Genomic DNA, 17,803 nt, shown 5'->3' on the forward strand with positions numbered 1-17,803 from the left:
GGTCATGCAGGATGGTCAGGGCTGGAGCACTTGCCCAAGGGACTGAGGAGCCAGGGCTTGTTCAGCCTGGGGAAGAGGCAGTGACAGGGGGACTGAGTCACCTGCCTGTCCTGACAGGGAGGTCACTGAGGAGGTGGAGACATGCTCTTCACAGTGGTCCATCTCAGGGCAAGAAACAACAAGCTTAAGTCAAAACAAAAGAAGTTCAGAGTGAATAGGAGAACTTTTTTTCCCTATGAGGAGAGGCAGGCAGTGGAGCAGGTTGTGCAGAGGTGACAGGTGTGTCCTTGGAAATTTTCAAGACCTAAGTGGATCAAGCACTCAGCAGCCTGGTCTGACCTCATATCCAACCCTGCTTCTTCAGCAAGCTGGACTAGAGACCTCCAATCATTGCTACCAACCTGAATTAGCCTGTAAATCCATGATCCTACATGGTAGTTATTTTGAAAAATTATCAGCAATGCTAATACCTAAATTATAGAAAATACATTTCAACATTTTTATTTTTCAGTGCTACTCAGGAAAGTGAATTATTGTAGACACAATAAATGAGTGTTGTCATCTATACAGCGCATTTCACAGCTATGTATTTAATGTAACCGCGCGCATTACGAACTTCCTGCTTCTTTAAATAAAACAATTTGCCAGGCTAAAACCAAAGACTCACTTGTATAACACACCCTGATGAAGATGGGGGGTGATCTCCTCTTACCTTGCTCATCCTGTGATAATCCATAATCTTTTGACCTACTGGCAGAAATTTGCACTTCTGAACATCTTCACAAATTGCTTTGCATACTTAATTCACTGAACTGACAGCAGTGTCTGAGGGTAATTTGCTCTGTCTTTGCTCTTGCTAGGAGGCCCTCAGCAGAAAGCCTCTCATCAACTCCAGGGGTTCCTGTCTGTGACAGCCCAAATGGAAAAGAGAGAGTATAAAATGCTGCGAACACATTTTGTTTTGATTTCCCTTGTCTCACGATTAATTAGGAACACGTGAACTCAAGATTAAAATGCTCATCCTGGGCAATCAAATCTAGCATGAATGGCCTATCACAGCCTATCACAAATTTAAATCTTTGGAAAAGAGATTTCAAAGTCCTGTCTGAAAACTTCTCTAGAACCTGCTGCAGTATAACATTCTAAATTTCTATCCTAAATTACCCAGAGCCCATTTTATAACTGCTTAATCTATTGTGAAGTGGTAACATATGAATAAAAGCTTAGAATCATGCATTATAAAAGCACACATTTTGAGCACTGTTTGAAGATAGGCTATTTGCCAATAACTGAATTTCTTCAAGTTGAATAGTCAACACACTCTGTAGGTAACTTCTTTCTTCTATTAGTTCTCTAAAAAAAAAGAAGGCTGTCAACAAATGGCAGTCACATCTCCCTTTCATTCAGGCCTCTGTCAAAATAAGCTTTCTGTTCCCTGATTATTTTAATAGTCCTTTCCTGCACCTTCTCAAGTTAAAATTCGTCTTCCTGAAATACAGTTGTTTAGACCAATTCTCAGCTATATAGGGGCATTTACTACTACTAAAGTAATTGTTAGACAAACTCTTCACACAATATTGTGGCTTTTTTTTTCCCTTTTTTGGTGGGGGGTGGGAGAGGAGGGCATGGGTGTCACTGTGAATTGGTCTGATGGCTACAAGAAAACTCACTAACCAAGTTAAGAAACTTGGGATTTTCCCATTGCTTCCTGTTTTAATAAAAGCTCTGCCTTGAAGCATGACATATTAACTGCAGGAGGAGATTTTCAATGAACTTTTTCATAAAAAATGACAGTGCAAGATTTATGTAAGTGGGAGCTCCAACATTGCTTCTATAAGTTTTACTTAAATTATTATTGCCTGAACATCGCTATCATTGACAGGCAATTCCATTGATTGGTGTTATATTTACATCTATATTTTAATACATATTAAGAACAAATCCTCAGTATTTGTGTCAGAAGAATGCTTGCAAAGAGAAGCACAAAACTGAAAGGACCTTTCTGACAGTTTAGATTGACATGAGGAACAGAGAGATTGCTGATAGACAGGAGCAGGGGATTTTTTTTTCTCTTTCTTTCTTCTTTTTTAAATAAGCATAACAGTATCCATCTGTTCCTGGATTTAGAGTGCAGATGTACTCTAAGAAGTAACTTTGTAAAATTGGTATCATGGGGCTCTTTGTTCATTCTCCCCATGACTCAAGAGCACGCTTGCTCAGCTGGTAAGTTTTAAAAGAGAGAAAGACTACGGAAAAAGGTCTTAACTACAAGCTTTGCATGTATCCTGAGATGTAAAAGTCAAGCTGAATTCTACTGTGTATTACCACTGGCAACGAGGATTCTGTAACTTCAAATAAATTAATGTGGCTGCTCTCTGATCTAGTGATTTGTTCAGCTCTGTCAGATGTCTCTTGGTTCTGCTGTGCAGACAAGTGTTTGTTTTGCTCTACAGGTTGTTGGCATGATGAACTCAATGCAATATAAGACATGTCAATAGTTTACCCAGGATTCTTGTATGGAAATAAGATATTTGTGGTTTTTGGAGATCTCTAGCTACCTGCTTCGCATCAGAAATGACAGCCTGTTCCAAATCAAAGAGATCCACACTCTGCAACCTCAATCTTCATCCTGCACTTTTTGCACCCCATTAACCAAGCTGCTGTTTGTCATGTGCTTTTCCCCAATACTGCTCATTCTTTCTAACTAATCCTTAAACAAAAGATGGTAATTTAGAAGAAATAGCAAATTTTCTTTCCAACGTTCTTGTCATCCTGTTGCATATTATAGCTTTTTCTCCTCTCCCCTCTTCCTCTCAGCCACAAAATTTGTATGCACATTTACTATCTTTACTAATCTTAAAAAAGAAATAAAAATACTCCATTTCTCACAGTGTTAGTGTAGATTTTTACCTTTGATGCCAAAGAAGTATTTTCTTGAATGTGTTTTCTGAACTACCACTTTTCAAAACGAGCACTTTATAATGCATAGCATAACCTGTGTAAAATTACTGGGTTTAAGGAAGAAATGTCTCAGAAATGGCCATGAAATGAAGAGATTTCCTCTTGATATCTTGAAATGCTCACTGAGGACAAGTTGTTCTATTTGACATGGGACAAGCAGTGATCCACTACAAACAATTCTCCTGATCACAGAGGAGACGTAGTAGTAAAAAACATAGTAGTAAAACTACATAGTAGCAAAAAACAAAAGTAATGTGAGAAAAAGGGAGGACATCCCCTATCATAGAAAAGAACATCTCCACAATATTTTCATTATTAAGATCAGGAGCGAAAAAATTGAAGACTAACTTCAGCTCACAGATGGGAACCTTTGCATGCTGGAAGAGTAATCTGAGAAAACAAGGAAAAAAAGTATTTGGAAATATCCCTTTAAAAAGTCATGAATCTACTTAATGAGGAGTGGTGATCCTTGCCTGCAAATGTTTGAATATAGAGTGTTAATTTAACAAGCCATCATTCTGGTCTCTATAGCACAAGTGATACTCTGTGATCTGTTAAATGATCCCCAATATTTATGTCACAGTTGATTTAACAGGAAATGTGCTACTTCCTGGGATATCATGCATGCACACACTTCAATAGCACAGCACAATGCAATCTTAGAGATTACTCTGCAGCCATTGATTATGTGGAAAATAGCTGAGGCTCATACTTAACACTTACTGCCCTTGCACTATTTTGGGGAAGAAAAAAAGAGGCCCATTAGCTAAGAGTGAACATTTAATTTACTATTCAGGTTGGCAAACCACATGTGAAATCTGATGTGGAAATATTAACTACTTTAGTATTTTCTTGAAAATCTGCTCTAACGGGTAAATATTAACCAGAAAAGTGTTCTTAGTAGCTTCAGTCAAGACAGTTTTATCCTATGATCTTCTTCAGGTTTCCTCACTCCATGCTACAGGGTTGTGGCTCTCAAAGCTCCCTTCAGCACTAGGGAACATCACTCAACACATCATCTGCTCCATTTGGCAAGTAATCACAAGACTTTCTCTTGGAAACCGGGATTTTATTTAAGGTTCTTCCTTCTATGACCTTTTTTGCCAAATTCTCCATCTCCAGTGTCTTAACTAGGATGATTTTCCATATTTCTCCTCTGATATACAGCAGGAACTCTCTTAGATATTTTTCCTCAAGTCCCTTCTTTCTCTGTTTGTCCCTATACTCTTCTCCAGGACCCAGATTCTAGGGCTTCTTTACCCTCCAAAATAGCTGTCTAAACAATAGGCTTGGTCTGACATCTCCACAGCCTAAACCTGACAAAGAACTGAATTCCTACTTGCATCTTCCATTCCACTGCCTTCCTTTGCCTTTCCTTTTTTTCTTTTTTTTTGTATTCTCAGGTGCACATTCCTGTCAACTGATTCTCATCTGAACACACAGATCTAAATTGATGGAGAGGTGGAATTACTTGCAATTGTTTTTAGGTATCTGTAGCACTTCTAGTGGTCTAAAGTCCACTTACAGTTTTAGAAAGAGAAACAAGCATAGTTATACAGCACTTCAGGAAACTGCTTTGGATGTCTTCCTTAGGACAAAGTAAATACAACACAAAGTATCTAAATCATCAGCTTTTATCATTGTGATTTAGCCTGTTCTTTATGCACATAGTGAAGAAAGCTATTTAGATTTTTGCTATTACACATATTAACTATGCAATTATCTTCCATTCTAGCCTTGACACTGTGAATGGTCTTTTGTGAAGATGTAGAAAAGGAAATCTTTGTGGATCATTTCTTTAAACTGACAAAGTTGCAGTTAAAACTTTTTGTGGCTTTTTTAACCCTAAATCCTTTGATGGATCAATCCAGCTACAGATGTAGCTGGATTAAGCATGTTTAAAATGATGCCTATGTGGTCACATCAGCTCTTATATGTTTTTTTTGTTTTAGAATTTTTCAGGTATTAAATATGCAAGAGAAACCCATCCTTTAAACTCCTTCAGTCTAATATCAGTGTCATACATATGGAACAATCCTCAGTGGCTGAACTTCCTTTCTTGATTTGTTATTTAGTCAGTCTCTATTTGTATCTATTACAAATACTCTTTAAAAGTGATTATCTTTAATATAGATGCATATAAAGCCTCTCCAGTTGGATCTACAGTTAATAAATAGTAATAATTATTTTGATAATAAGACCCTTATGATTTAGAAAAAGTGCAACATCTATAAGATGCCAGTTTACTACATTGATTAGGGGGAATAAAAAAAAAATAATATTCCAGAGTTCAGTCCTATGACATAATAAGAATCATGAAAAGTCAAATAGAAGTTCATAATTTTCCTGTAATAGAAGTCTTGAAATTTATCAACAACTTCAAACTTGAAACAGTTTGGTTTAGCATCTCCTCCTTTTCCCCCTGAAATCGATGTGTTTACTGTTTGGTATATGGTTACTTCTCCAGTTAAGGGCTCATATCCACGATGGAGACAAGAAAACCGAATGGGATGGTCAAAATTCTCCTGATTTAGGAGAATAAATAATTCTGATAAAGGGGGCTTTAGGAGAACACCCTGAAACACTCCCAACAAGTCACATACGTCCACTTAAGAACAGTATGAAACTGCTGCCTATATTCACCATGAAAAACATATAGGGAAAGAAAGAGATGTAGGAAAAATTTATAATCTTTAATCCTGAAACTTCCCATACAAGTAAATGCTTTGCTTATATACCTCACAGATTAACTTCTATGGAACTGGAAGGAAGATGTGCCCTACATCACTGCTCTCTGTATGAGTAACAATGTATGATCATATAGTATGACAGCAGTTATGAGCTTGTTTGGGTTTTGTCCGTTCAGACACTACCTGAAGATAAACACACAATTAAAAAATAAACTGCTGATTATTTTTGCCCGTGGGAGCAGACATCCTGGACTTAATCTAAGTGATTTAAGGAATGAATCAGAGAATTTTCTGTACAAACAATCTCCTGGAATGGCTTTCCATTCGGAGAAAGGAATTCTATAGGTAAGAGAGAAGACAAAAGTGATCTAAGAATACTTCTGTAAAATCCGGGAATTCCATATTAGGCCCCTAATTAGAAAAAAATGTAACTTTACCTAAAAGATTGTATTACAATTAATGTTATTTTTAAACAACCTTACTGATTACTACAGAAATCTGTTGGACTAATTTTAATAAATACCACATGGCTTTTCCATATAAACTAAGGTATACACCCATAGTGCAACTGATTACTGTTACATAGTGGAGAAAAAATACTGGATCATTAAATCTTTATACATGAAGAACTTGGTCTTTCCTTCATTCAGTGCTCACTCAAATAGAGGCACAAAATCTCCAATTAAAAAGAACCAGCCATCCTCTAGGTTTTAATTTTTATTCAGCTTGTGCTTCCCCCTAACTTGGTCCTGACTTTCGTGCTTGCTCGGAAAACGCCTATTAAAATATGGCCCAGAGTTAAGAACCCGAGCCTCTGGGGGACTACTAGACCAGGTTTGATTTTGTCAGCCCTCTCAAATGACCCCATTAGTCTCTGAGAGGCAGGTTAAACAGCTGCAACACCCCACAGAGGCCTTTCTTCGGATGCAGCGCCCAAAAGCTCCCATGCACCTTGATGAGGGTGAAGGATCCTCACGGGCGGACACATGCAGAAGGGTCTGCGCTCTGCTCGGGTTATCCTCCCATGTCCCCATGCTCAGAGGGGAGCTACCACTGCCTTATATGCCTCAAAAATGGCCCTGCAAGGGGGGGGAATGACAAAATCTCTGTTGTGGAGCAGAAGCACTGCCTGCAGCCCCTGCACCCTCTGCCCACCTCTCCCAGTGCCCTTGCCACGGGAGGTCCTGTGCCAAGCCTCCAGCCTTGCTCCGAAACACAGGAAAAAAGTAGGAGGTCTCCCTCTAAAGTCTTATCCACCTTGCTCTTGTGGCTAAGGGGGCTTTTGGAGGGGACATGGAGGGCCCCCAGGGCCCCCTCTCCTGCCTCGTGGGCAGGTGTGAGGCTGTTGGGTGTGAGGATCTGCCAGTTGAGGACCAGCTGCAAGCCAGGAATGGGCAAGGGGCCTGAAGGAGAACTTATTGCTCATCTCTAGGTAAAACTAAGCCACTTTATTAACAAAGGAATGACTTGTGGTCCTAGGTAAATTAGTGGCTGTTAAAAACACAAGACCTAGGGATTGTGATTCCCAGCTCTGTTTCCTGAGAGCAAAAATCTAACTTAAAAGGAATCAAAAAAGCATTCTTTAAGGTATATTCTGTCAATATGATGACCCCATATGCATCAGTGGATGTACACGTGCCAAACTTGGAGAGTGGAAGAGAGAATTTAGAAAAAAAATTAATAGGAATATTCAGAAGGTAGAAAAGTCTAAATAATCCACATAAAGCAGAGTTCGTGCTATGTTTTCCTAAGAAAGCATCTTGACTGAGGGGAAATTTGCATTGCTTTGCTTTTTTACCTTTTCAGAAAAAAAAAAGTATTTTAAACTGGAATAGAATTATGCGCCGAGGTTTTAAACCACATGCAGAGATGATTGTGAGAGGCAGGTGATGAAAGCTGCAATCATTCTAAGTGGCATATAAGAGACCTGAAGTTTTATGAATAGACAAGAAATTGCTCCCTCTCTCTTACACCTGCCAATCCTCTTCTTGTACCCTGTAAGACTGTCTTAGCTTTGAATATCTGATTCACACTGGACCTTCAGTAGTTCATGAAGACCCAGGACTCTGCAGCTGAGCCCAGGCTGTGGTCGGTAGCGTGACTCCTGGAGCTGGGTAACATTTCAGTCTGCAGAGGAGTTACAGAATTGGGTCCCTCAGAGATCACTGCTGCATCACTCCGTATGGTGCTGCTTGTCTGTGGCTTTTCTTATTTGGCCTAGAGACACATTTCCCTAGTTTATGCAAAGCAGAAGTCAACGAAATAGATTTTTATCCAATCACAGTTTAGTCTCACTTGGATTTTCTTTCCTGCTGCAATATATTTTACTTTTGTTTACAACAGGAACAAAGCAAAAAAAAATTCCCTAAATAAACACATGGAAAAATCCCTGTGGTCTTTGGAAAAAATTTCTCTGAGAAGATACATTGCCTCATGCACTAATATATACAGTTCAAAGGAAAATAATGGGTGCATTGTTTCAACAAGAGAAATTTACTTTAAACATTTAAATAATTGAAAAGTACTGACACACACAAGGACAGTCATCTTGGTTAGTTAAAAGGCACAAGAATATTTCCCAACAATATTAACAATGTTGAACTTCTAAGGTGATGGTGAAAGATAGCCAGCTAGCAAAGATGATTAAAGAAATGTGTACAGGTGGTAATGGCAGATGTAGGTGGAAAGTGTCAGAAGTAGGTAGTCAGGAATATTTTGGAAAGGTGCACTCTACCTGTGTAGCCCAGGGAATTGTCTCCATTATCAGAGGTGGGGAGTGGTGTCCCGCTGTCGTTCCCCCTCTCTAGGTCTTCGGAGTCTGTCGGAAACAACACCAGAGCTGCTGATGGGGTCACAGGAGTAACAGTAGTTGCCATTTTGATCACAACACGTCCAGACACAATTAAATCCACACATGACAGCAAGAGCCACAGTGCCAGCGCACGGCACACCTCGTCCTTCCCCCGCCTGCGTGGGGGAGCCCAGGGAAAGGCGTCCGGGAGCATCGCCCGGGGGTCCCCAAAACGCTGCCCTGCCGTCCCCCTCTGCCCACTCCAAGTGTCCCTCTGCACCCCGCCAGGCACAGTGGCCACCCTGCTCACCAGCCAGCGCAGGCTGCGGGGAGCATATGGGGCCGGGCGGGCAGGGGAGCTGAATGCTAGCATTGCTAATTTTCCACCTTATTGTTAATCAAAGCTATTGACTGTGATCACTCCCCATCATCGCTTCATCTCCTGGCAATTACAGACTCAGGGGACTTCACCTCTTTGTGGGGAGGAGGCGGGGGGGTGGGGGGTGGCTGTGTCTTGGCAAGCAGAAGGGGGGCTGCTTTACCTCTCTTTGGGGAGATGGGGCAGGGGAAAGGGGTAGAGCCCCTCCATGAAAAGGCAACAGTTTAGCTGTATAAGGAGCAAGATGCATTTTCTCACTTCAAAGATGATTGCAAGGAAACGCTCCACTTTAATGTCACATAGAAAAACAACAACAAAAAAAAGGGAAGGCAGCTGGTCAGCTAAACACATAAATGAACACGTTTTAAGACCCCAAGATAAACTGCTGATCAAAACACCACAAAGCACCCCGAAGATAACTCATAATAATGAACTAAATCATTCGAAGCAAAAAAAAAAAGAAAATCCCACTTGCTCTGAAAACAAAACAACACAACCCAAAGGAATTTGTCGTCAACATGACTACATATTTTTGCTTTTAATGTAAAACTGTTTATTAAACTTAAATCCTATTTTTTTTTACTTTTGATTGTGCACTGTCCAACAGATAATACCTAAAAAGAAGCATTAACATTTTGTTCAGAAAAAACTGCAAGAAGCAAATCTCTTTGCAATGATATCACTACCACAACAATAGGCTGCTTATTTCTTTTTCTCTGTTGACAGGTGTCAGATAATTTATTAATTATTGTAAAGACCTTGAATAGGAAAGATAAATTTTGCTCTCCCACACAGACATATTCTGGACTTCTGTAATGACTGAAAGTAACTGTTCCTTTACAACAAAATCCACATGCTGCTAAAAATCATTCTGAACTTTCACAAAACACCTAAAGCAACTGTGTAGGAAATTAAAATAGAAAAAAACATAAGGAGATTTTTATTTTTTTTCTGGATGCCTAATTTTCTAGCTCAGTCAATCTTATTTTTAAAATGTGATGCCAAACATTCATTTTCTCCATTTGTTTTTTAAACAATCTTACAGAGACAACATCCTTACAAATCAAAATATTTTTAAAGAATTGCAAAAGAAAAACATAAAGAAAACCAAAATCCTCAAGACCAATCCACTCAGGGGGACTTATTGGCAAAAAATATTTCTTTGAAAAAGTCAATTAAAGAATTGATAGCATGCCTTTCAAAATAGTGTCGTGCAAATTAAGAAAATAAAAGACCAAACAACAGAAAACCGGCCAAACGCCAAGATGATGTTTCATCTTGGCAGATGAAAGAAGTGAAATATGGTCATTTATTGGCCCATTCATCTTTGCTGGCTCACTAATGGCCAATGTCACGTACAACTTTAAAATCTGCTCTGAAAATGGCTGTAGAGTGACTGAATCAACACTCTGATTCTCCAGATTGCTCTCTCATTTGCATTCAAGGGTTGATTGGGTCAAAGTTTTAAATTACAGCACTAAAGGACAGAAGGATGGGACTTTTTACGAAATTAAATGGCAGAGGCTGCGCCTACTTTTTTTAGGCAAAATGTTTATAATCGACTACAGAAATCCCAGACCGAGATTTCAGCCAATGAACCTGCTGATCATCATTTTGAAAGATTGATTGCCTTCTCAGAGATTTAGCCAGATACTACTCATAATGATGAAGGAGGAAGAAGAGGCACTGAAAGCTACTGGAAGTGTTCCATGTGTCACTGTAATGTCTGGTGTCATCTGCAAAATATAATTGCATAACAAATTGAACTTTTTTACCCAAGATAGTCCCTCAGACATGGTATTCTGAGCAACGGGCCACCCTCCTCATAGCACCTCACAAAACAACCTGTGCTAATGCCCTTTACAAAGCTCACTTAGAAGTTTAATCGGGAGCAGTTTCCAGTTCAGAAATGCTCTGCATTCAATAAAGCCAACAGCTTTAAAAAAGCAGCAGCTTTAAAAACCAGCCTACAACTACTTGCAGTTACTTTGGCATTAATATCTTGACTTCAACCCCTCAGTGAAGGGAAATGAGTGCATTAGTCTCTTTTTAACACTATTGGTATTTACATGATATCTCTTAGTGACAATGCACTTGTTATTTGCAATCTAAAACTACACAGACATTATTCACTCTCTCCTTCTTCGAGAAATGCTACTTTTCCACCTGATATGGAAAATGATATTCAACTAATGTTAAATTATGATCTCTGGCTGAAAATGATTCCCTAATGATGATGACTGAAGTTCAGTTCTTGCTGTGGGTGAATTCTACCCATGTCACTGAGTAATAAGTCTGCACCCAAGTCCTTCATTTTGTACTGTTGCCCTCTGTGCTGTGTAGAATTTAATTTCTACTCTGTCACAAGTTCCAGCTTTGCTTGGAGGTTCCTGTTAAAACTTAACAGAAGTAAGTACTATTGACTTAGATGGCACATTTCACTGTGTAAGGCACTCTGCTGAATGGGTGGTTAAAGGCCTGAATGTTAAGACATGACATATTTCTTTGCCTACAGTGCTGTAGAATCAGGCAACTTTCAACTTGGCTTTCCAAAACATAACAAAAGGTTTTACATCATTACACTTTTTGAACTAGTTGCCGTGCCAGAAAATGTGAAGCAAACAAACTATAAAACCACGAACAATTCACCTGATGTTTGAAAAATTTTCAGCTCAGTCTGAGTCAAAGCAGAGGCTGATTTTGGTGCCTCACCCCTCAAAGAAATGCCGTAATCATTCTGTAAGAGGTTTCACAGAAGTGACAGAGAGAGAGATGTCCCTCAAAATAGCTCTCTAATATGGCTGGACATCTTGGTGACAAGAAGAATTCAAACCAAGGTCTCTCATCTCTTAGCTGCTCTAAAGAAAAAAAAAAAAGAGTATTTTCATTGGAAAAAACCCCCTTAAGCTTTAAAAAGACGCCTAGGAAGTAATTGGTTGTAGGAAGTAATTGGTTGAGTCATCACGGAAAAAAAACCCAAACAACAAAAACATCCAAACACGCCCAAAAAAACAACACCAAAAAAACCCCCAACCTCTACAAAACAAAATTCAATATTAAATTCAACAAAAAATTACTTTACCTGTAACTATGCAAAACTTCAGGAAGAAGTCAAATGGAGTTGCCCTCCCCTTTTCCCAAATGAGTTTATTTTGGAAGAGGAAGTTGAAAAGTGAAGCCTTGACTACTGATGAGAAAATAAGGAGCAAACCACCACCCCTTAACAATTGCTACTACACTTTTCTTTCACAGAAGCATTTGAAAGATGCCTCATTTGAGAGGGCGAACCCCCTCAGTGTGATGAAAAATATCTAACTCCTTCTTGCCACAGAAGTTTCCAGAGCCACCACTCATTAAGTTGGGCAAGTACCTCAAGGCATTAAAAAAACCCAGTGAACATCTACTTTGACTTGGTAAGAGAGTGCCAAGTTTAACCAGCACTGAGTGGTCCAGCTTTTTGGTGGAACTTTTTCAGGCTTAGTCAGCTCAAGCACAGATGACACCTTCAAAGCAGAAAGAGGATTTGGCATAATCATACAGATTCAGAACAAATTTAGGGGGTCCAATGGCAGTTGGAGAGCACCGAAGATTTACATGAATGTGGAGAGCCTTTTCCAATAAAATTTCTACTGAAATCTCTAAGTTATTCCACTCTATTGGACTGCATCAGGAGCTACTAAACACCACTCATGCTTTAATTTATGTATCTTTAAACTCTCCAAATTAATGAGAAAATCCAAATATTAATTATTTAGTATTGTTACTCATTCTCCTAGCTCCTCGGACCAGACAGACACACTTATTTTTGCAGCTACTTACATTCAAGTGTGTTGTGCAACCCTAACCCCAAAAAATTGTATTAAACATGCTTTTAACCACAGTTTTGCTATTCACAGAAAAGTCACCAGTGAATTTTTTCCCCTCTGGTAACAGCAAGTGATGCCATCGGTTATCACTTCTTTTGAACCAGGAGATATGTCTGCATGACAGGTTTTATTGATGATGCATCCTTAAAAGTCCCCAAATGATTCAGTATTGATGCCCTGGCCTATCCTCCTGGTGGACACAAAGAAAAATTGAAAAGAGCTAAACAGACATAACTTCTTACTGCTGTAGGAATCTCATGTATCTGAGTTTCTACACTGGTCATTATTTACCTGAAATTCAAGTCATCTACTGAGAAATGTCTGACTACGAAAATAGTAACTGTTACCTTATTTAATTCCAAAATCCATAACTTCATTATTTCTTGTTATGTTTCTCAAAATTTCATTATCACCATCAGCACGGGGGTACAAAACTGGGAGGAAACAGCATGAAAAGCATTTTGCAAATGAGCATTAATAAAAGATTAGGGTGAAGCAAATGAATATAAACTACTATCAATATTAGAATTGTGTTCTACAAATTGGATCAATTCCCATTGATTCCTTTCGAGTGATCTAGACAAATTCAGGAAGAGACATCAAAAAAAAAGCCCAACTGGGACTGCATCAAACCTAAACCTAAGATGAGGAACTAAATTAGTAGCCAGGCTTTTTTCATTATTTTGATTTAGTCTAGGTTCTCACTGGAGTTATTGTACAAATACACTACAATATGTCTTAAGGAATATTTGGTTTAATTCTGTTTCTTCATTTGGTTATTCATAATGACAAAACATTTTATGCCATCAGAGTATAAGTAAGGATAGTACCTAAAGGAAAACTACTATTAAAAATCAAATTAATATATCTGTGAGAAGTAATTTTTGTACAGGGAAGTACTATCTAAAATTACATACTTATTTAGAAAAATACAGACAAGCTTTTAAGAATGTAGATCTATTCTTCAGATGTGGAACAAAAAGGAAAAACCTATATACAGAGTTGGGAATAATTAGGCCACCCTTAAGACTATCACAGCTTGGTAAACACTCACAGCTCCATATCAGAAGCCTATGTAGCATAAAGCTGGTTAATCTGATGAATAGCCTTACTAATGTTTCATATCATAGAAAAGGAAATATTCTATTATTTTTCAAAAGACTTAATAGATCACCTTTACAGAGACTTTCACAGTCAGTCTGCTAACTTGTTTAAATTGGATAACTTCAGGGAGTTATGACCATTTTCATCAGCTAAGAGTCTCCACAAGTAATAAGAAGTCCTTCATTAAAAATTTACGCAGCTCAGCTGCCTCATTTTAAAAGTTAAGAAAGATTTAAGCTAAGGGGAAAAGGTAAGAATTTGCTTTCACATAATGTCCTTAATCTCAGGGACTGGCACAAGTAAATAACAAAAAAACCCAAAAGAATGCTTTTTTTATTAATGGCTTGTACAAGTATGTTCTAGTAATTCAATTAGTATTCTAAAAATAAAAAGTACACATGCACAGGTACAGAAATGTTATTCCTTACACACAAAAGACATTTTTCTGACTAGAAAAGAACAGTTTATGGTGTCAAAAACACCCATAGAAATGGATTGTTCTAAAACAAGAAATTAGAAAGCTTTTATTTAATGATTTGAAGATTTTTTTATTCTGTCTTCAAAGAACAGTGTATACGACTGAAACCCTGACAAAACCTCAGTAGTGGGTGCTATTTAAACACCCTTCCTTTCCTTTATTTTCACAATCCATTCAATAACAGTCTTTAACTGAAAAAAAAGTAAATGAGTGAGGACTTCAAGTTATGCGAAAGCCGTAAACAACCTTGTCCTATCTTTCTAATTAATTTCTTTATTTATCAAGTAGGTAGAAAATCAAGGTGTTAGCAACTTCAACACAGACCCAGCAAATGAGTAGCATAACTGTGATTGTTGGGTTTGTTGTTATTTTTGTTCCTTTTTTTTTTTTTTGATTGGCAACACTTGACTTCAAATTCTAAAGCCGAAGTCTTACGTGGACTCGGTCGTGCAGGAAGCCACATGGATGTAATTACACAGCAACATCACTGACTGAACACTTCAATTCTCAAAACTTGGTATTTATCAGAGGGCACATAAACAAGCACTGTAAGACTTTGATGCTCCTTCTGTCCACCTGCCCTCACACCCTGACTTCTCCCAGCTCTTCCTTGCGCTGTCCCTTGTAGATCTCTCCTGCTCTGCATCTGCTCTCATTTCTTTCCCTGCCAGATAAACCCGAAGGTAACAGCCATTCAGGCTAATTAAATGGTGCTGGAAGTGAGTTAACAGGTGGTGGCCCCAGCTGCTTTAGTTGCAGGGGTAGATAAGAGACCCATCACTAGCCTGTGTAAGGCACTATGATTAATTAAGGACAAGAAGCCATTTTCAAAGGAGGGACAACAAGATTTATAACAGAATTTTCTTCTCCGAGGTAACAAGCAACTTTTCTCCAGAAAATACAAAAATAAATGACTTGTTCTGAAGTGCTCACCGGTCATCTTGACTGTGTTCAATATGGCATGTGCATAAGACCTACCTGACATAGATTTCTTATCAGTATTTTGTATTTTCTTTTCAGTGCAAACTCTGAATTTTACCTTACTGTAGGGAATTTCCTCTCTCTTAAAAGATCCCTTGTTTTGTTTTCTTTCAAGTAAACTTACACATTTCTCAAGAAAGTTCTGATTACGGTGGGAACTACTATCAAGACATTTAAATAATAGCAACTAATACCATGTACAGTTGAAGAACTGGTTATGCAAGCTTCCCATGCAATCCTCCAATTCCACTGGACTTCTTGCAATAATCCCCTAACTATTTTAATAAACTCTCTGAGACTACACCCAGTCCTCCAGGCATTAACCCCTGGTGCTGCTGCTCCTGTGATTTCAGCCCTACAAGTAGGTTTTGAGGCTGAATTATGCAGCTGCTTTACAAGTAGCTGCCCCCAAAATAGTAGCAAAAAACTGGGTTCACTTTTTTTTTACTGTAGAGATAGAACACAGCAAAAAATCTACCATGCTTAATTACCCCCTATTTTATTCAGCTGAGTGGTGAACTTTAGGAAGGTGATGAATTTCCCTCATTAATGACTAACAAAGAAAATGCAGGAACTAATTCAACACACCAGCAGCCTTACAGTGACATGATTTAAAATTAAAACTACTGGAAAAATGAATATTGAAGGGGATGTACACAATTCAAGAGCTGAGAAAGTCCTTCCTCATTCCCTTGCTTTTCTGTATGTGCAAAGTCATCTTCTGAGTTGTCAAAGATATATCTGCAACACAGCTGTGCCATTTACATTTTACTGGTCTATCTGCAGAGCTCAGCACAAAGAATAATATTAAATCAATGTATGTCAATGCTTGTTTATAGAAATAATAGACATAATTGCCCTAATACACTGTCCAGCAAGGGACTGCACTGGCACATTAAGTCAGCTTAAAAAACCAGATATTTAAGCAAGGAAGTCGCTCTCTGATACCACAAGAATCACAGGTCCTTCTGTTTCAGAAGACACTCCTAGCTACATTTCTAGCTGTTCTGGGTTGGGTTGCCTCCCCCTCCTTTTAGAAGTGCAACATTTTGAACCATTTTGCTGTTGCCAACACGTTTCCTACCTTCTAACAGTGATTTCGGTCACATTGTGATTACTGATACCCTCAGCACACGGATTTCTCCAGGAAATGTGTCTGGTTGTTGCTCTTCTTTGTTTTCCCTTTCTTTTTGCCTCCCACAATCCCAGCCCTTTGGCTATGAGAGAGAAACCAGCAGACAGGACAGGCTGTAAAGGTTCCCATCCTTTCATACCTAAAACCACTTACATTGTGTTTAACCTGTCCTCAGCACAAAGCAAAAGCACGCTATAGCCTATGGGGTGATTCAAGGATTAAAAAAGTGAAGGTTTAACCCTGTTGCAGTTTACAATTAAAATCTTTGTGGCCTACCAGGAAAGTTATTTGGTAGGTAATGCACAGGAATGATTTTGAAATGAAGTGAAAAGGTGACTTTGAAGGTAAACAAATATTCACACTGACTTGTAAAAAGACATGGAGTTCAAAAACATACCATGTCAATCAGTACTTCTCTCCAAGAATAAATTTACAGTAAGCTACAAGCATCACCAAATCACAAATACATATCCATGCAAAGTGGTAGTAAGTTGAGTCTGTCCAGAATTCCCCTTCCTCTTCACCTTCCAAATGTATTAAATGATTCTCACTTGCAACCCAATTTTTTTTTTTTTAAATCCAAAGAATATCTTCTTTTATTCATACTAAGTAGAGTTAAGGACTTCAGGAAAATCTTTGTCTTTTGTTACCAGATCACAGGAGTTCTCTTTGTAAAGCTCTTCTGAAGAGCTACTGCTTTTGTGGGGCGTAATGAAATGTAATCTACAAAGGAGGTTTTTGAGTTTGTGCCTCAGAGAGAAGTTGTACAACAGGTGTTCCTCTTTGCTTTGTTTACCTGAGCTGACTACTCACTGCTCAAAAACATATCCTTAAGAAAACAAATGATGGAGCGTGTAAGCATTTGCCTGGAAAATTTGATATTAGGCTGAAGCCCTTTCTTGTTAAAGCAGCAAAATGCTCCCATTGACTGTATGCAGGGTTCTGTTAGCACAGCTGTGAATACTTCAGGGAAATGGGAGAAAGAGCCACAAATAAAGAATTAGCAATTACTATCTAGCTCATAATGAAACATACACATATGTCCCAATCAACTTAATAATTCTCAGTCTAAACCAGGAAAGATTCATAAAATAGTGGTAAGTTAATTTAATAGTTCCTAATGGTTCTTTAGCATCTTCCAGCTGGGAATCTCATTTCTCACTGTGATTAATGTCAGCCTCAAAAGAAAGCACAAGGTCAAAAATTACTCCAACTTTATGAACTTAAACTGCAGACAAAATAGAACAATGATGAAATTAAATAGCCAAGGAGGGGAACAATCAATAACTCTTCTATCTTGTCAAAATTCAGCTCTGCAAAATTAATACCAGATAAGAAATCATACAACACAGCAAGGGGTACTTGGGTTTACAAGGATCTACAGATTTCTGTAAATATTGTCAATTTGTAATATTGTG

General features: G+C 38.4%; 1 protein-coding gene across 5 annotated transcripts in view; it reads right to left on the minus strand.

The window, feature by feature from the left end:
• ROBO1 (roundabout guidance receptor 1) overlaps positions 1 to 17,803 on the minus strand; it is a 710,380-nt gene that overhangs the window by 359,986 nt on the left and 332,591 nt on the right. For 4 of the 5 annotated variants that reach the window (XM_017829046.1, XM_017829047.1, XM_017829048.1 and 1 more), the window contains exon 3: positions 8,386 to 8,469. The exons of the other annotated variant lie outside the window; for it this stretch is intronic. In XM_017829046.1, coding sequence (XP_017684535.1) covers positions 8,386 to 8,469 — 84 coding nt within the window. The remainder of the gene's footprint in view (positions 1 to 8,385; positions 8,470 to 17,803) is intronic. 5 annotated transcript variants of the gene reach the window in all.

Source organism: Lepidothrix coronata, unplaced genomic scaffold, assembly GCF_001604755.1.
Source record: "Lepidothrix coronata isolate B3197 unplaced genomic scaffold, Lepidothrix_coronata-1.0 Scaffold157, whole genome shotgun sequence".
Lineage (NCBI taxonomy): Eukaryota > Metazoa > Chordata > Aves > Passeriformes > Pipridae > Lepidothrix > Lepidothrix coronata.